At 40.7% G+C, this 20,843-nt stretch overlaps 1 protein-coding gene across 3 annotated transcripts in view; it reads right to left on the reverse strand.

Annotated features, from left to right (window-relative positions):
• tanc2b (tetratricopeptide repeat, ankyrin repeat and coiled-coil containing 2b) overlaps positions 1 to 20,843 on the reverse strand; it is a 335,698-nt gene that overhangs the window by 27,325 nt on the left and 287,530 nt on the right. For all 3 annotated transcript variants that reach the window (XM_061931928.1, XM_061931930.1, XM_061931929.1), the window contains 10 exons: positions 17,639 to 17,870; positions 13,379 to 13,827; positions 6,603 to 6,770; positions 6,378 to 6,538; positions 5,522 to 5,630; positions 5,339 to 5,461; positions 2,417 to 2,842; positions 687 to 780; positions 166 to 299; positions 1 to 97 (listed from right to left, as the gene is read on the reverse strand). The exon at positions 1 to 97 is cut by the window's left edge and continues 27 nt beyond it. In XM_061931928.1, coding sequence (XP_061787912.1) covers positions 1 to 97; positions 166 to 299; positions 687 to 780; positions 2,417 to 2,842; positions 5,339 to 5,461; positions 5,522 to 5,630; positions 6,378 to 6,538; positions 6,603 to 6,770; positions 13,379 to 13,827; positions 17,639 to 17,870 — 1,993 coding nt within the window. The remainder of the gene's footprint in view (positions 98 to 165; positions 300 to 686; positions 781 to 2,416; positions 2,843 to 5,338; positions 5,462 to 5,521; positions 5,631 to 6,377; positions 6,539 to 6,602; positions 6,771 to 13,378; positions 13,828 to 17,638; positions 17,871 to 20,843) is intronic.

The raw sequence follows: 20,843 nt of genomic DNA on the forward strand, positions 1-20,843 counted from the left end.
CCAGGTGTCCCTCTGAGGCGGCCATCATGAGCGGCGTGCGGCCCTGCTTGTCCGCCAGGTTGGCGTCGGCGCCGTGCGCGAGGAGGATGTCCACGATCTGGCGCGGACAAAGAACGTCAGCTGCGTGCGTTAAAAAAAAAAGGCGATGGATGCGCCGCGGCCGACCTGCCAGTGACCCTGCCGGACGGCGCTGAACAGCGGCACGATGCCTCGTCTGTTGGACTGAGCCACGGCGGCGCCTTGTTCCAGCAGCAGGCGGCACACCTCCAGCTTCCCCCGGCCGCAGGCCGCTGTGAGAGCTGAACACACAGGTCACATCGATGGGTTGCTGTTGGAAGCTTTCCAAACGCTTGAAAAATGTTGACGTAGTAACAGTTTGAATTGGAATTGGTATTTTGGAATTCCTGGAATTTCGGGAAAATCGGAAATTTGTATGAAAAAAAAAAAAAAATAGAAGCATTAGTTGTCCCAACTAAGAGGAATGAGTAATAATAAGAAACAAAGAGTTTTGAAGATGCAATGGTGGGAAACGGTTGACAAATGTGGACTGGGAAAACTTTCCAGGAAGAGGGGAAATCCAGGAATACTGAGAATTCCTGGAATTTCTTTAAACTTGGTACCACGCGCACACACCACGTCATCGGGTCGCCATGGCGTGGCAGCGAAAGTAAGGTGGATGACATCACCTGTCTCTCCCCACAGCGAGTCGAAGTCGTTGATCTGCGCTCGCTCCACCTCCTCCTCGTCCTTCTCGGGCAGGTCCAGCAGGTAAGACACGATCTGAGGGTAAATAAGAGGGTAAATAAGAGGGTGAATAAGAGGGTAATTAAGAGGTTAAATAAGAGGGTAAATAAGAGGGTAAATAAGAGGGTAATTAAGAGGGTGAATAAGAGGGTAAATAATAGGGTAAATAAGAGGGTAAATAAGAGGGTAAATAAGAGGGTGAATAAGAGGGCAAATAATAGGGTAAATAAGAGGGTAAATAAGAGGGTGAATAAGAGGGTAAATAAGAGGGTGAATAAGAGGGTAATTAAGAGGTTAAATAAGAGGGTAAATAAGAGGGTGAATAAGAGGGTAAATAAGAGGGTGAATAAGAGGGTAAATAATAGGGTAAATAAGAGGGTAAATAAGAGGGTGAATAAGAGGGTAATTAAGAGGTTAAATAAGAGGGTAAATAAGAGGGTGAATAAGAGGGTAAATAAGAGGGTAAATAAGAGGGTAAATAAGAGGGTGAATAAGAGGGTAATTAAGAGGTTAAATAAGAGGGTAAATAAGAGGGTTAAATAAGAGGGTAAATAAGAGGTTAAATAAGAGGGTAATAAGAGGGTAAATAAGAGGGTAATTAAGAGGTTAAATAAGAGGGTAAATAAGAGGGTGAATAAAAGGGTAAATAAGAGGGTAAATAAGAGGGTAAATAAGAGGGTGAATAAGAGGGTAAATAAGAGGGTAAATAAGAGGGTAAATGATAGGGTAAATAAGAGGGTAAATAAGAGGGTGAATAAGAGGGTAAATAAGAGGGTAAATAAGAGGGTAAATAAGAGGTTAAATAAGAGGGTAAATAAGAGGGTGAATAAGAGGGTAAATAAGAGGGTAAATAAGAGGGTAAATAAGAGGGTGAATAAGAGGGTAATTAAGAGGTTAAATAAGAGGGTAAATAAGAGGGTGAATAAGAGGGTAAATAATAGGGTAAATAAGAGGGTAAATAAGAGGGTGAATAAGAGGGTAAATAAGAGGGTAAATAAGAGGGTAATTAAGAGGTTAAATAAGAGGGTAAATAAGAGGGTGAATAAGAGGGTAAATAATAGGGTAAATAAGAGGGTAAATAAGAGGGTAAATAAGAGGGTGAATAAGAGGGTAAATAAGAGGGTAAATAAGAGGGTAAATGATAGGGTAAATAAGAGGGTAAATAAGAGGGTGAATAAGAGGGTAAATAATAGGGTAAATAATAGGGTAAATAAGAGGGTAATTAAGAGGGTGAATAAGAGGGTAAATAAGAGCGTAAATAAGCGGGTAAATAGGAGGGTAAATAAGAGTTTAAATAAGAGGTTAAATAAGGGGGTAAATAAGAGGGTAAATAAGAGGGTAAATAAGAGGGTGAATAAGAGGGTGAATAAGAGGGTGAATAAGAGCGTAAATAAGAGGGTGAATAAGAGGGTAAATAAGAGGGTAAATAAGAGGGTAAATGATAGGGTAAATAAGAGGGTAAATAAGAGGGTAATTAAGAGGGTAAATAAGAGGGTAAATAAGAGGTTAAATAAGAGGGTAAATAAGAGGGTAAATAAGAGCGTAAATAAGAGGGTGAATAAGAGGGTAAATAAGAGGGTAATTAAGAGGTTAAATAAGAGGGTAAATAAGAGGGTAAATGAGAGGGTAAATGGGCACATGGGAAGCATCACTAAAAAGCGATGGGCGTCACCTCAGTGTAGCCCATGCTGGCGGCGGCGACGAGCGCCTGCTGCACGGCGTGGCTCTTGGTGAAGCCGGCCTGCTGCTGGCTCTGCCCGCCGCTCCAGTCGCACTGGATGAGGAACTTCACCACCTCCATGTGGCCCCTGAGGGCCGCGTGCACCAGCGCGCACTGCCCGTTCTTGTCCAGGTGGTCCACCTGGGCCCGCCGGCGGCACAGCGCCGTCACGATGGCCATGTGGCCCCCGGCGGCGGCGTAGCCCAGCGGCGTGAGGCCGCTCTCGGAGGGGGCGTCGGCGAAGGCGCCGTACTCCAGCAGCAGCGCCACCATGTCCATGTAGCCCAGGTGGGCGTGGACGCACAGCACGGGGGCGTTGTTCAGCACCTCCGTGCGGTAGTTGACGTTGGCCCCGCCCAGCATCAGCAGACGACTCACCTGCAGAGAGAGAAAAGGTGAAGACGGGCTCGTGAAAGAGTTGTGCTTCCACATGATGCCTTCATGCACTAGCGTTTACTTTGTATACAGGTGTGCCCTCGGGCAAGGCACCAAACAGCCGTAACATACGTACAAGGTCAATGCGTGACATCGTAACACAACATCGTAACACAACATCGTAACACAACACTATAGGGTGGCATCGTAGTGTGATATAGCGTAACATCGTACCATGGCACCGGTGTAACATCGTAGTGTGACATCATAGCGTGACATCGTAGTGTCACGTAGCATAACATCGTAGCAAAACATTGTAGCTCAACACTATAGCGTAACATCGTAGCTCAACAAGCGTGACATCGTAGTGTGACATAGCGTAACATCGTAGCGTAACATCGTACCACGATATTATAGCTTGACATCGTAACACAACATCATACCACGATACTATAGCATGACATCATGACGTGACATTGTAACACAATAACGTACACCGACACTGTAGTGTGACATCGTCGCGCGACATCGTAACGCAACATTGTACACACGACACTATAGCGTAACGTCATGATGTGACATTGTAGCACAATACCGTAGCATGACAACATAGTAGCGTATCATAGCGGGATTTAGCATAACATCGTATCGTCACACTGTAGCGTGACATCATAGCGTGACATCATAGCGTGACATCGTAGCTTGGTACCATACATGACATAACATGACACAACAATGACATCATAGCGTGGGACCATACATGATAAAACATGACACAACAATGACATCACAGCGTGACGTCGTAGCTTGGTACCGTACATGACATAACATGACACAACAATGACATCATAGCGTGACATCGTAGCTTGGTAGCATACATAACACAACAATGACATCATAGCGTGACGTCGTAGCTTGGTACCATACATGACACGACAATGACATCATAGCGTGACGTCGTAGCTTGGTAGCATACATAACACAACAATGACATCATAGCGTGACATCATAGCGTGACGTCGTAGCTTGGTAGCATACATGACACAACAATGACATCACAGCGTGACATCACAGCGTGACATCACAGCGTGACATCATAGCGTGACGTCGTAGCTTGGTACCATACATGACATAACATGACACAACAATGACATCACAGCATGACGTCGTAGCTTGGTACCATACATGACACAACAATGACATCACAGCGTGACGTCATAGCGTGACGTCGTAGCTTGGTACCCATACATGACATAACATGACACAACAATGACATCACAGCATGACGTCGTAGCTTGGTAGCATACATGACACAACAATGACATCATAGCGTGACGTCGTAGCTTGGTAGCATACATAACACAACAATGACATCATAGCGTGACATCATAGCGTGACGTCGTAGCTTGGTAGCATACATGACACAACAATGACATCACAGCGTGACATCACAGCGTGACATCATAGCGTGACGTCGTAGCTTGGTACCATACATGATATAACATGACACAACAATGACATCACAGCATGACGTCGTAGCTTGGTACCATACATGACACAACAATGACATCACAGCGTGACGTCATAGCGTGACGTCGTAGCTTGGTACCCATACATGACATAACATGACACAACAATGACATCACAGCATGACGTCGTAGCTTGGTAGCATACATGACACAACAATGACATCATAGCGTGACGTCGTAGCTTGGTAGCATACATGGCATAACATGACACAACAATGACATCACAGCGTGACATCATAGCGTGACGTCGTAGCTTGGTAGCATACATGGCATAACATGACACAACAATGACATCACTGCATGACTTCATAGCGTGGCGTCGTAGCTTGGTAGCATACATGACATAACATGACACAACAATGACATCATGACATGACATCATAGCATGACGTCGTAGCTTGGTAGCATACATGACACAACGATGACATCATGACATGATATCATAGCATGACGTCGTAGCTTGGTAGCATACATGACACAACGATGACATCATGACATGACGTCGTAGCTTGGTAGCATACATGACACAACGATGACATCATGACATGACATCATAGCATGACGCCGTAGCTTGGTAGCATACATGACACAACGATGACATCATGACATGACATCATAGCATGACGTCGTAGTTTGGTAGCATACATGACACAACGATGACATCATGACATGACATCATAGCATGACGTCGTAGCTTGGTAGCATACATGACACAGCGATGACATCATGACATGACATCATAGCATGACGTCGTAGCTTGGTAGCATACATGACACAACGATGACATCATGACATGACATCATAGCATGACGTCGTAGCTTGGTAGCATAGATGACACAACGATGACATCACAGTGTCAGTTGACAGTGACATTGTGGGAGTGACCATGTTCTGTCCACCAATCAACACACTGCAGTGTTTAGCTCCGCCTCTTGAGGTAAGCAGTGAAAAGTGTGGCTGATGCGGGCACCTTGATGTTGGGCGTGTAGAGGTTCCTCAGAGACGAGAGCGCGGCCGAGAGCCCCTCAGAGCTGTAGGACACCCACAGACCTTGCAGGATGGACGAGGAGACCCCCACTTTCTTGCTGAGACCCTTAAAGAGACAGAGCCTGTCAATCATGGCGGTGTGTGTGTGTGTGTGTGTGTGTGCTACCTTGAAGATGTGTGCCTTGAGGATGTGGTGGCCCAGCTCGATGGTCTGCTGCCGGTTCAGTTTGTTCTCCTGCCGGGAGAACCAGAAGGCCAGCAGGGTGTGGCCGCTCCTGCACACCAACAACATGTGGTGGACATTTATACACCTCCATCTGACCTGATGACTCACTCGCCATTTGCACTTGACGTGTCTGACATCAATTCACATACATCAACAAAAGTATTGGGACGGCTTACAGCGACAGGAAGTAGCGAAACATGAATACGTGCTCGCAGGCTGGAATCACCCACAACATTCATTTGAAGAATTGGAATTCCAATGACAGGAAGCAGGAAGTGACTTTCTTAGTGGCGTGTCCTGTATGAAACTGATACTGGAGCCTTGAGCACTGGCCGATACTGATATAAAACCCTTACGGTATCAACACACAGCGTACATACTTGTATTATACTTGTATTATTTTGTAGCGTGGAATGTTAGAAAAGGTTCGATCAAGGGAAATGACGATAATAATTCACCAAGTTAAGCTCACGGTGCAGTGCGTTGAATGATGCGGACACGTTTGTTACTGGATATGTTCCACTATGCGAGTAATATGCAACCATAATTATGTTTATATTGACACATGTGCTGTTTTACACTGCAATATTGTTCAATTATTATGACTTATGTCTAGCTTGTGTGCTATTGTGGGCTTAGCTGCTGTGTAGCTGTTGTGTGCATAATTAAAGATCATTGACCTGAATTTCTTACATTGTCCAATAGATGGTGGTATAATTGAATGAAGTCCGTATTAAACTCAAGTTTGGAGAGCCCTGCGCTAAGCTAAGACAAAAAGATAAAGTAGTGTCCTCACCTGGGGTCACACAGGAACTTGGTCTTCTCTCCTTCCTCCCGCCATATCAGCCACTCCCGGAAGGACGGGTGCACAAACATGCGGGTGCCGTCCCTCCTCTTCACCAGGAAGACGGACAGGTTGTCCAAGCGCTGCTGGAAGTCGTCCCAGTCCAGCGTGCCCTGCGTCACCACATGAGCGCGTTAGCGTCACACCTGGAGCGGGGTTCCCCCCCGGGCGTCGTACCTGCAGCGAGCCGGCGTTGATGGCCTGGTAGATCTGCTCGTCGGTCAGCGGGTGGAGGGACGCCACGGCCACGTTGAGGAGGGGCAGCGCCCGCTCGAAGGACGACTGCGTGGGGAAGCGCATGTTGCACTGCAGCAGGTAGACCTCCGCCAGGTTGACCGGGACCACCTGAGGGAGGACATTGTGTTAGCCATCCTCTTCTGGCATCCATTTTATAATCAATACAGAGTAAATGTGCGGTCTTCCTGCTCCTGGTGGCTCTTTGTGCAGCTAACCTTTGGGGCAGTCATGTTTGAGCCCTACCAAGTCTACCCGGCAACAACAAATGATTGGTCATTCAGAGGAGTTATGATAGTGGGGTCAAATATGTCAATAAAGTGACTTTATCTTTTATTACTAAATCTATTTAGTCTTTCCAATTTGGGCAGTCATGTTTGAGCCCTACCAAGTCTGCCCGGCAACAACAAATGATTGGTCATTCAGAGGACTTACGATACTGGGGTCAAATATTGTCAATAAAGTGACTTTATCTTTTATTACTAAAATCTATTTAGTCTTTCCAATTTGGGCAGTCATGTTTGAGCCCTACCAAGTCTGCCCGGCAACAACAAATGATTGGTCATTCAGAGGACTTATGATACTGGGGTCAAATATGTCAATAAAGTGACTTTATCTTTTATTACTAAATCTATTTAGTCTTTCCAATTTGGGGCAGTCATGTTTGAGCCCTACCAAGTCTGCCCGGCAACAACAAATGATTGGTCATTCAGAGGACTTATGATACTGGGGTCAAATATGTCAATAAAGTGACTTTATCTTTTATTACTAAATCTATTTAGTCTTTCCAATTGGGGCAGTCATGTTTGAGCCCTACCAAGTCTGCCCGGCAACAACAAATGATTGGTCATTCAGAGGACTTATGATACTGGGGTCAAATATGGCAATAAAGTGACTTTTATCTTTTATTACTAAATCTATTTAGTCTTTCCAATTTGGGCAGTCATGTTTGAGCCCTACCAAGTCTGCCCGGCAACAACAAATGATTGGTCATTCAGAGGACTTATGATACTGGGGTCAAATATGTCAATAAAGTGACTTTATCTTCCATCCATCCATTTTCTACCGCTTATTCCCTTTGGGGTCGCGGGGGGCGCTGGAGCCTATCTTTTATTACTAAAATCTATTTAGTCTTTCCAATTTGGGCGGTCATGTTTGAGCCCTACCAAGTCTGCCCGGCAACAACAAATGATTGGTCATTCAGAGGACTTATGATACTGGGGTCAAATATGTCAATAAAGTGACTTTATCTTTTATTACTAAATCTATTTAGTCTTTCCAATTTGGGCAGTCATGTTTGAGCCCTACCAAGTCTGCCCGGCAACAACAAATGATTGGTCATTCAGAGGACTTATGATACTGGGGTCAAATATGTCAATAAAGTAACTTTATCCTTTATTACTAAATCTATTTAGTCTTTCCAATTTGGGCAGTCATGTTTGAGCCCTACCAAGTCTGCCCGGCAACAACAAATGATTGGTCATTCAGAGGACTTATGATACTGGGGTCAAATATGTCAATAAAGTAACTTTATCCTTTATTACTAAATCTATTTAGTCTTTCCAATTTGGGCAGTCATGTTTGAGCCCTACCAAGTCTGCCCGGCAACAACAAATGATTGGTCATTCAGAGGACTTATGATACTGGGGTCAAATATGTCAATAAAGTGACTTTTATCTTTTATTACTAAATCTATTTAGTCTTTCCAATTTGGGCAGTCATGTTTGAGCCCTACCAAGTCTGCCCGGCAACAACAAATGATTGGTCATTCAGAGGACTTATGATACTGGGGTCAAATATGTCAATAAAGTAACTTTATCTTTTATTACTAAATCTATTTACTCTTTCCAATTTGGGCAGTCATGTTTGAGCCCTACCAAGTCTGCCCGGCAACAACAAATGATTGGTCATTCAGAGGACGTATGATACTGGGGTCAAATATGTCAATAAAGTGACTTTATCTTTTATTACTAAATCTATTTAGTCTTTCCAATTTGACACAAAACATATATATGTTCTGCGTGAAATTGCACACATTTTAATATTAACTTTAATATTATCCAATATGCAACAAATATTATATTATTATACGTTCCAAAGATTGTTTTTGTTAAAATAATCATATAAAATATCTGTTGGACTTATGATTATCAATCAAATTGTAAAACCAACAATATATTTTAATGGTATAATTTACAGTGATTTTTATTTTTTTATTTATTTTATTTTTTATTTTTATTTTTTTTTGTCCTGTCCAGCTTCTCAGGCAAATCATATAGTTGATGTAGATGCCCATGTCGGCTGTTCAGATTTACTTTACAAAAGAGAAGTGTAGGATACTTCTCTTGTTGCCTTATTTGTATTTGACTTTATTAAATGTATTTATATTATCATTTAGTGCAGCCGGGCCGGAGCAGGAGGGGATAGAAAGAGAAAAAAAAAGAAGACAGAGGGGGAAATTGTGGGGACAAGAGGGGGATTAGACAGAGAGACAAAAACAACAACAACAACAACAATAGAGCAACATCAGCAAATATGACATGTACAAATATGATGGTAAAAGTAATAGCAAATAAGCAGTTAGCGAAAAATAAAAAATAATACAGAAATGACAATGAGCATTATTACACTACAAATGGATCAATACAAATACCAATAGAAATAGCGCTATTGATAATGAACAATACCAATAATTTACCTTTATTATCAACAATACAGTTGTTTAAATGCAACAATACATATACGTAATGATAACTTGAGATACGAAAGAATGCAGAAAAATGGAGGGGGAGAAAGAGAGGCAACCTACATTAACCTTGTAGATTGTTATAGTCACAATAGGTTAAGCTTTGTCAGTGTGCCATGTGTTACACCCAGTTTACCCTAGGGCAACAACGTTAATATATGTTTGATGAAACGTGATTATGTGCATGAGTGTAAGTATGCATATGTACTTGTATATGTACAGAATGTGTATATGTGTTTGTACAATGAATGTATATGTACAGAATGTGTATATGTGTTTGTACAGTGAATGTATATGTACAGAATGTGTATATGTGTTTGTACAATGAATGTATATGTACAGAATGTGTATATGTGTTTGTACAATGAATGTATATGTACAGAATGTGTATATGTGTTTGTACAATGAATGTATATGTACAAAATGTGTATATGTGTTTGTACAGTGAATGTATATGTACAGTATGTGTATGTGTATGTTTGTATATTGAATGTGCGTGTGGATGTACGAACATTAGGTAGGTAAATATGTACTGTATTTGTGTATGTATGTGGGAGCGTAGGTACCTATGTACGTATGTGAGCATATGTGAATTTGCATGTACAATACATTCGACTCCCAGAGTGCGTGGGAGCCAGAGCACGGCCCCATCACCCCCGAGAGCCCAACCCACAAACAGGAGGCGTGGTGCCCAGGGAACCAGGGACCACCGCCCCCACGCAGCCAAGCCGGCCAGCGACAGGAACCCCAGAGCCCGACCCACCGTACCGCCCACAAGGGCCAGCAGCAGGCCGCAGACAGACGCACTCGGCAGAGGACAGGGCACGAGAAAAGCAGGGGACAGCCAGACCCCAAGCCAGCGAGAGACCACACCCCACACGGGCAGAAAGGCGAGACGCCCCGCCCGAGGGACCCAGAGACTCCCCGCAACCGGACGGGAAGACCGCCCCCGCCCCACCGGCAACCGGGCCCCCACGAGCCCACCCCCCACCCCCGGAGAGCGCGGCGAGGCCAGCCCCCGGCCAGCCCCCGGCCACCCCACCCAAACCGGCCGCCGCAGGACCACCCAGGCACAGGGCCACGGGAACCACCCACCCCACCCGCAGGGACCCCAACGATGGAGATGGAACAACCAGCAACCGCCCTGCCGGTTGCTGGTTATTATATTAACGTAACTATATTAACGTAACTTGAAAAAAAATGGTAAGCTTTTGGTACCTGAGTTTTTTGTTTTTGTTTTTTTTACTATACAATCTAGTTTTGTTTTTGTTTTTATGGTGTATTACGGGATTACTGTTTTTTTATGGTAAAAAAACCCCCTAGCGGGTCAAACCCCCACCCCCAAAAAAGTAATACTTTTTTCCCACTTACCTTGCTTATTAATATGTTGTAAAAAAAAAAAAAAAAACACTGTCATTTTTACATTCAAATTTTGGCGACTAAGCTGCCATTTTTTTTTTACTGTAAAAAAAACAGTGGTACTGTTTGTTAGAATAATTGTTTCTAAATTATCACAAAAACTTTGTATTATATTGTGTTCCTGACAAGAAGACAAAAGGACTGGCCCAAGGACTTCAAAGCAGAGAGAACCAAGGATCTGCCCAATTTCCAGACGAACTCTTTTTGAAGTATTTTACGAACTCTTTTATGGAATTATTTTTGAACTATTTTACGACCTCTTCTTTTGAACTATTCGGTAACCAAAGGCAACGCTGTTTACGACGCACTTCCCTTTGGAAGCAGCTGTGGTCAGGTGGGGGGAGAAAGTCAAATAAAGAAGGAGGAGTGCAATCTTCGGGCAGAGCGTGCTGGAGATTGTAGAAGGATACAATATCCGGGCGACTCTCCTCAATATATTGAGTCCAAATTGAATTCTGTCTCTGTTTGATTCTTTGCCTCTTGTCTTGTTTAATAGATGTCATCAGTGTTTGAACCTGACACTGTTCTTCCGTTTATCGTAATATTTTATATTTTATGACTGTTTTTACAGGACGAGGAATAGCTAAATATGCTTCAAGAGGATACAATAGCTCACCAGCGTTACATTGATATTTTTAGCGTCAAAAAATCTTTTTTCCTTTTTAAAAAAAAATTCATATTATGTTTATAAAGTCAGGAAATACGTCCCTGGACACATGAGGACTTTGAATATGACCAATGTATGATCCTGTAACTACTTGGTATCACATCCATACCTAAATGTGTGGTATCATCCAAAACTAATGTCAAGTATCAAAGAAGAGACGAATAAGTGATTATTACATTTGAACAGAAGTGTAGATAGAACATGTTAAAACAGAAAACAGCGCGACACCTACCTTTACATCAGTATTTCTTAACCATATTTTTATTGCTTTAATAGGTATTATATTTTATTGCATGATCCTGTAACTACTTGGTATCGGATCGATACCTAAATGTGTGGTATCATCCAAAACTAATGTCAAGTATCAAAGAAGAGAAGAATAAGTGATTATTACATTTGAACAGAAGTGTAGATAGAACATGTTAAAACGGAAAACAGCGCGACACCTACCCTTTACATCAGTATTTCTTAACCATATTTGTATTGCTTTAATAGGTATTATATTTTATTGCATGATCCTGTAACTACTTGGTATCGGATTGATGGTGTTCCTGTGTTCTCTCATGTATGGTAATCAACAGAAGGATGTTGTTCTGGCCCAAGGACTTCAAAGCAGAGAGAACCAAGGATCTGCCCAATTTCCAGACGAACTCTTTTTGAAGTATTTTACGAACTCTTTTTGAACTATTTTATGGAATTCTTTTTGAACTATTTTACGTGTGGTATCATCCAAAACTAATGTAAAAGTATCAAAGAAGAGAAGAATAAGTGATTATTACATTTGAACAGAAGTGTAGATAGAACATGTTAAAACAGAAAACAGCGTGACACCTACCCTTTACATCAGTATTTCTTAACCATATTATTATTGCTTTATTAGGTATTACATTTTATTGCATGATCCTGTAACTACTTGGTATCGGATCCATACCTAAATGTGTGGTATCATCCAAAACTAATGTAAAGTATCAAAGAAGAGAAGAATAAGTGATCATTACATTTGAACAGAAGTGTAGATAGAACATGTTAAAACGGAAAACAGCGTGACACCTACCCTTTACATCAGCATTTCTTAACCATATTTGTATTGCTTTAATAGGTGTTATATTTTATTGCATGATCCTGTAACTACTTGGTATCGGATTGATGGTGTTCCTGTGTTCTCTCATGTATGGTAATCAACAGAAGGATGTTGTTCTGGCCCAAGGACTTCAAAGCAGAGAGAACCAAGGATCTGCCCAATTTCCAGACGAACTCTTTTTGAAGTATTTTACGAACTCTTTTTGAACTATTTTATGGAATTCTTTTTGAACTATTTTACGTGTGGTATCATCCAAAACTAATGTAAAAGTATCAAAGAAGAGAAGAATAAGTGATTATTACATTTGAACAGAAGTGTAGATAGAACATGTTAAAAGAGAAAATAAGCAGGAATTAACAGTAAATGAACAAGTAGATTAATAATCCAATTTTTACAGTTTGTCCTTTATAATGTGTACAAAATAATAGGTGTATAAATGACACAATATGTTACTGCATAGACTAATTAGGAGTCTTTGTTTGTTTACTTACTACTAAAAGACAAGTTGACTATTTTATTTAAGGACTAAATGACAATAATAAACATATGTTTCATGTACACTAACATTTTTTTGTTATAAAAAAGACAAAAATGCAATTTTTTTGTGGTCCCCTTTATTTACAAAAGTGTTGTAAGGTATCAAAATACATTTTGGTACCGGTACCAAAATATTGGTATGGGGACAACCCTAGTTGGCAATAAGGGGACCAACTTCACACAGACGGCCTAAAAAACATCTCTTAAAAAATATAACTCCTAAAATTTGTTACTACTATATAGTGTTGAGTGAGCAAAGCCGTGGTCACCTTGTAGCTGGAGCTCTTGAGGACCAGGTAGCCCTTCTCGATGAGGTCAAAGGTCAGCTTGAGGTACAGGTAGGAGCCCTGGCTGAGGGCCTTCAGGTGGCCGCTGAGCTTGCCGAAGGTGGTGTTGTCCATCTTGCCGTTGAGCGAGATGTTGTTCTGGATCTCGGGGCTGCTGTGGATGCGGTGCAGGATGTAGCCCTGCAGGTCCTGGTCCATGGCGTCGTTCTCCTCCAGGCTGTCCAGGGAGATGCGGTGGAACGGCAGCGGGCCGGCGATCTCCTGCAAGGTGGTCCTGACCGTCACCACCAGCTTCAGCCAAGGCGGGAACTTGCTGATGGTTTTGCAGAGGAAGGAGACGATGGTGTCGCCGTAGTCCGGCTTGTGGAACTCCGCCTCGTTCAGACCGTCGATGAGGACGATGAGGTCCTCCTCCGAGTCGATCTTCCTCTCTGCGGAGCAGCGATATCGTCGATACCACACATCTCTATCCCCCCCCCCCCCGTGTGACATCATCGCGTAACATCGTAGTGTGACAGCATAACATCGTAACATAACATTGTAGCTTGACATCGTAGCTCAACAAACGTGACATCGTAGTGTGACATCATCGCCTGACATCGTAGTGTGGCATAGCGCAACATCGTAGCATAACATTGTAGCTTGACATCGTAGCTCAACAAGCGTGACATCGTAGTGTGCATCATCGTGTAACATCGTAGTGTGACATAGCGTAACATCGTAGCATAACATCGTAGCTCGACACTATAGCGTGACATCGTAGCTCAACAAGCGTGACATCGTAGTGTGACATAGCATAACATCGTAGATCGACACTATAGCGTGACATCGTAGTGTGACATCATCGCGTGACATCGTAGTGTGACATAGCGTAACATCGTAGCATAACATTGTAGCTCGACACTATAGCATGACATCGTAGCTCAGCAAGCGTGACATCGTAGTGTGGCATAGCATAACATCGTAGCATAACATTGTAGCTTGACATCGTAGCTCAACAAACGTGACATCGTAGTGTGACATCATCGCCTGACATCGTAGTGTGGCATAGCGCAACATCGTAGCATAACATTGTAGCTTGACATCGTAGCTCAACAAGCGTGACATCGTAGTGTGCATCATCGTGTAACATCGTAGTGTGACATAGCGTAACATCGTAGCATAACATTGTAGCTCGACACTATAGCGTGACATCGTAGCTCAACAAGCGTGACATCGTAGTGTGACATCATCGCCTGAAAAGCGATATCGTCGATACCACACATCTCTATCCCCCCCCCCGTGTGATATCATCGCGTGACATCGTAGTGTGACAGCATAACATCGTAACATAACATTGTAGCTCGACATCGTAGCTCAACAAACGTGACATCGTAGTGTGACATCATCGCCTGACATCGTAGTGTGGCATAGCTCAACATCGTAGCATAACATTGTAGCTTGACATCGTAGCTCAACAAGCGTGACATCGTAGTGTGCATCATCGTGTAACATCGTAGTGTGACAAAGCGTAACATCGTAGCATAACATTGTAGCTCGACACTATAGCGTGACATCGTAGCTCAACAAGCGTGACATCGTAGTGTGACATCATCGCGTAACATCGTAGCGTGACATAGCATAACATCGTAGATCGACACTATAGCGTGACATCGTAGTGTGACATCATCGTGTAACATCGTAGTGTGACATAGCGTAACATCGTAGCATAACATTGTAGCTCGACACTATAGCGTGACATCGTAGCTCAGCAAGCGTGACATTGTAGTGTGACATCATCGCGTAACATCGTAGTGTGACATAGCATAACATCATAGATCGACACTATAGCGTGACATCGTAGTGTGACATCATCGTGTAACATCGTAGTGTGACATAGCGTAACATCGTAGCATAACATTGTAGCTCGACACTATAGCGTGACATCGTAGCTCAACAAGCGTGACATCGTAGTGTGACATAGCATAACATCGTAGCATAACATTGTAGCTCGACACTATAGCGTGACATCGTAGCTCAACAAGCGTGACATCGCAGTGTGACATCATCGCGTAACATCGTAGTGTGACATAGCGTAACATCATAGCATAACATTGTAGCTCGACACTACAGCGTGACATCGTAGCTCAACAAGCGTGACATCGCAGTGTGACATCATCGCGTAACATCGTAGTGTGACATAGCGTAACATCATAGCATAACATCATCGCGTGACATCGTCGCGTAACATCGTAGTGTGGCATAGCATAACATTGTAGCTCGACACTATAGCATGACATCGTAGCTCAACAAGCGTGACATCGCAGTGTGACATCATCGCGTAACATCGTAGTGTGACATAGCGTAACATCATAGCATAACATCATCGCGTGACATCGTCGCGTAACATCGTAGTGTGGCATAGCATAACATTGTAGCTCGACACTACAGCGTGACATTGTAGCTCAACAAGCGTGACATCGTAGTGTGACATCATCGCGTAACATCGTAGTGTGACATAGCGTAACATCATAGCATAACATTGTAGCTCGACACTATAGCGTGACATCGTAGCTCAACAAGCGTGACATTGTAGTGTGACATCATCGCGTAACATCGTAGTGTGACATAGCATAACATCGTAGATCGACACTATAGCGTGACATCGTAGCTCAACAAGCGTGACATCGTAGTGTGACATCATCGCGTAACATCGTAGTGTGACATAGCATAACATCGTAGATCGACACTATAGCGTGACATCGTAGCTCAACAAGCGTGACATCGTAGTGTGACATCATCGCGTAACATCGTAGTGTGACATAGCGTAACATCGTAGCATAACATTGTAGCTCGACACTATAGTGTGACATCATAGCTCAACAAGCGTGACATCGCAGTGTGACATCATCGCGTAACATCGTAGTGTGACATAGCGTAACATCGTGGCATAACATTGTAGCTCGACACTATAGCGTGACATCGTAGCTCAACAAGCGTGACATCGTAGTGTGACATTGTGTAACATCGTAGCGTAACATAGCATAACATCGTAGATCGACACTATAGCGTGACATCGTAGCTCAACAAGCGTGACATCATCGCGTAACATCGTAGTGTGACATAGCGTAACATCGTAGCATAACATTGTAGCTCGACACTATAGTGTGACATCGTAGCTCAACAAGCGTGACATCGCAGTGTGACATCATCGCGTAACATCGTAGTGTGACATAGCGTAACATCGTAGCATAACATTGTAGTGTGACATCGTAGCTCAACAAGCATGACATCACAGTTTGACATCATCGCGTAACATCGTAGTGTGACATAACGTAACATCGTAGCATAACATTGTAGCTCGACACTATAGTGTAACATATAGTGTAACATCGTAGCGTAACGTCGTACCACGATATTATAGCTTGACATTGTAGCTCAACAAGCGTGACATCGTAGTGTGACATAACGTAACAGCGTAGCGTAACATCGTACCACGATATTATAGCTTGACATTGTAGCACAACATCGTACCACGATACTATAGCATGACATCGTAGCGCGACATCGGAGCACGACAACAAACACTGACACTACAGCGTGACATCGTGACGTGACATCGTAACACAACATCGTACACCGACACTGTAGCGTGGCATCAGAGCGTGACATCATTGCGTGACATCATAGCGCGACATCGTAACACAACATCGTACACACGACACTATAGCGTAACGTCATGACGTGACATTGTAGCACAATACCGTAGCATGACAACATAGTAGCGTATCGTAGTGCGATTCAGCATAACATCGTATCGTCACATCATAGCATGACATCGTAGCTTGGTACCATAAATCAGTGGTCCCCAACCACCGGGCCGCGGCTTGGTACCGATTGGTACCGGGCTGCACAAGAAAGAAAAAAAAAAAAAAAAAAAAAAAAAAAAATTTTTTTTTTTTTAATTAAATCAACATAAAAACACAATATATACACGATATATCAATACAGTCTGCAGGGATACAGTCCGTAAGCACACATGATTGTATTTCTTTATAAAAAAAAATACAAAAAAAAATACAAAAAATAAATAAATCAGCCCCCCCCCCCGTTGACCGGTCCGCAGCTACAAAAAGGTTGGGGGACCACTGCCATACATGACATAAGATAACACAACAATGACATCATAGCGTGACGTCGTAGCGATATCGTCGATACCACACATCTCTATCCCCCCCCCCGCGTGAAGAACGGCGCTGGTACCTTTGTAAAGGGCGTCCAGGGGCTCCAGCACGCCCCGCCTGAAGGACGCCAGGGGGTCCTGGACGCAGGAGCGCAGGCTGAGGATGCTCTGGAGGTGCGGCTCCCGCAGCATCTGCTCCCTGTAGGCCGCCAGGTGTGGCGAGCGGCACAGCAGAGCCGCCACGTTGTGCACAAACTCGGGCACCAGGCAGGTGTAGGCGTTGTCCGCCTGGCAGTAGTGGTAGGCCACCACCTGGGGGCGACGGAGAGGCAGAGAAACAGGAAGTGGGCAGAAGAAGATGGCCGGATGATCCATTTTTGATAGGGCTGAAAACTGTATCACGATATCGGTCGATAATTGTTGATATTTTTTACGAGCTATAGAAAATAAAATGTTCACATTTAACGGCTGTGTAACATGAATTTGCCATGTTATTTTTATTTAACTATGGAAATTATTTTTTTGTTATGCAGTATTTTTTTGAATTGTATTATTATATTGATCAATATTGATAATTATTTAAATTTTCTAGCTATCAAGGCAGAAAGGAAATGTCAACACAAACATGGAAAACACTCAAACAATGTCAACAAAATAGTCAAATCACATTGAAAACTTAACTATAATCTCTTAAAATGAAGGAATATGTAAGAAATGCTTCATAAAGTGTAAGAAAATAGTGTGAAAATGTAAACATAGAAACCTGAGAAGAACTATTTTCTGCAGGTTTAGAGCCAGGAAATAACGTCTGTGTAACATGAATTTGCCATGTTATTTTTATTTAACTATGGAAATTATTTTTTTGTTATGTAGTAATTTTTTGAATTTTATTATTATATTGATCAATATTGATAATTATTTAAATTTTCTAGCTATCAAGGTAGTAATTATTTGAATTTTATTATTATATTGATCAATATTGATAATTATTTAAATTTTCTAGCTATCAAGGTAGTAATTATTTGAATTGTATTATTATATTGATCAATATTGATAATTATTTAAATTTTCTAGCTATCAAGGTAGTAATTATTTGAATTTTATTATTATATTGATCAATATTGATAATTATTTAAATTTTCTAGCTATCAAGGCAGAAAGGAAATGTCAACACAAACATGGAAAACACTCAAACAATGTCAACAAAATAGTCAAATCACAATGAACACTTAACTATAATCTCTCAAAATGAAGGAATATGTAAGAAATGTTTGATAAAGTGTAAGAAAATAGTGTGAAAATGTAAACATAGAAACCTGAGAAGAGCTATTTTCTGCAGGTTTAGTGGCAGGAAATAACGTCTGTGTAACATGAATTTGCCATGTTATTTTTATTTAACTATGGAAAAAAAATTTTTGTTATGCAGTAATTTTTTAAATTTTATTATTATATTGATCAATATTGATAATTATTTAAATTTTCTAGCTATCAAGGTAGAAAGGAAATGTCAACACAAACATGGAAAACACTCAAAAAATGTCAACTAAATAGAACACTTAACTATAATCTCCTTAAATGAAGGAATATGTAAGAAATGCTTCATAAAGTGTAAGAAAATAGTGTGAAAATGTAAACATAGAAACCTGAGAAGAACTATTTTCTGCAGGTTTAGTGGCAGGAAATAACGGCTGTGTAACATGAATTTGCCCTGTTATTTTTTATTTAACTATGGAAATTATTTTTTTGTTATGCAGTAATTTTTTGAATTTTATTATTATATTGATCAATATTGATAATTATTTACATTTTCTAGCTATCAAGGTAGAAAGGAAATGTCAACACAAACATGGAAAACACTCAAACAATGTCAACTAAATAGTAAAATTACATTAAACAATTCACAATAATCTCTTAAAATGAAGGAATATGTAAGAAATGCTTCATAAAGTGTAAGAAAATAGTGTGAAAATGTAAACATAGAAACCTGAGAAGAACTATTTTCTGCAGGTTTAGTGGCAGGAAATAACGTCTGTGTAACATGAATTTGCCATGTTATTTTTATTTAACTATGGAAATTCTTTTTTTGTTATGCAGTAATTTTTTGAATTTCATTACTATATTGATCAATATTGATAATTATTTAAATTTTCTAGCTATCAAGGTAGAAAGGAAATGTCGACACAAACATGGAAAACACTCAAAAAATGTCAACAAAATAGTCAAATCACATTGAAAACTTAACTATAATCTCTTAAAATGAAGGAATATGTAAGAAATGCTTCATAAAGTGTAAGAAAATAGTGTGAAAATGTAAACATAGAAACCTGAGAAGAACTATTTTCTGCAGGTTTAGTGGCAGGAAATAACGTCTGTGTAACATGAATTTGCCATGTTATTTTTATTTAACTATGGAAATTCTTTTTTTGTTATGCAGTAATTTTTTGAATTTCATTACTATATTGATCAATATTGATAATTATTTAAATTTTCTAGCTATCAAGGTAGAAAGGAAATGTCGACACAAACATGGAAAACACTCAAAAAATGTCAACAAAATAGTCAAATCACATTGAAAACTTAACTATAATCTCTTAAAATGAAGGAATATGTAAGAAATGCTTCATAAAGTGTAAGAAAATAGTGTGAAAATGTAAACATAGAAACCTGAGAAGAACTATTTTCTGCAGGTTTAGTGGCAGGAAATAACGTCTGTGTAACATGAATTTGCCATGTTATTTTTTATTTAACTATGGAAATTATTTTTTGTTATGCAGTAATTATTTGAATTTTAATTATTATATTGATCAATATTGATAATTATTTAAATTTTCTAGCTATCAAGGTAGTAATTATTTGAAATGTATTATTATATTGATCAATATTGATAAATATTAAAAATGTTTAGCTATCAAGGTAGTAATTATTTGAATTTTATTATTATATTGATCAATATTGATAATTATTTAAATTTTCTAGCTATCAAGGTAGTAATTATTTGAATTTTATTATTATATTGATCAATATTGATAATTATTGAAATTTTCTAGCTATCAAGGTAGTAATTATTTGAATTTTATTATTATATTGATCAATATTGATAATTATTGAAATTTTCTAGCTATCAAGGCAGAAAGGAAATGTCGACACAAACATGGAAAACACTAAAAAAATGTCAACAAAATAGTCAAATCACATTGAAAACCTAACTATAATCTCTTAAAATGACGGCGCAAAAATAAGGAATATGTAAGAAATGTTTAATAAAGTGTAAGAAAATAGTGTGAA

This window comes from Nerophis lumbriciformis, linkage group LG39 (assembly GCF_033978685.3).
Source record: "Nerophis lumbriciformis linkage group LG39, RoL_Nlum_v2.1, whole genome shotgun sequence".
NCBI classification, from domain to species: domain Eukaryota; kingdom Metazoa; phylum Chordata; class Actinopteri; order Syngnathiformes; family Syngnathidae; genus Nerophis; species Nerophis lumbriciformis.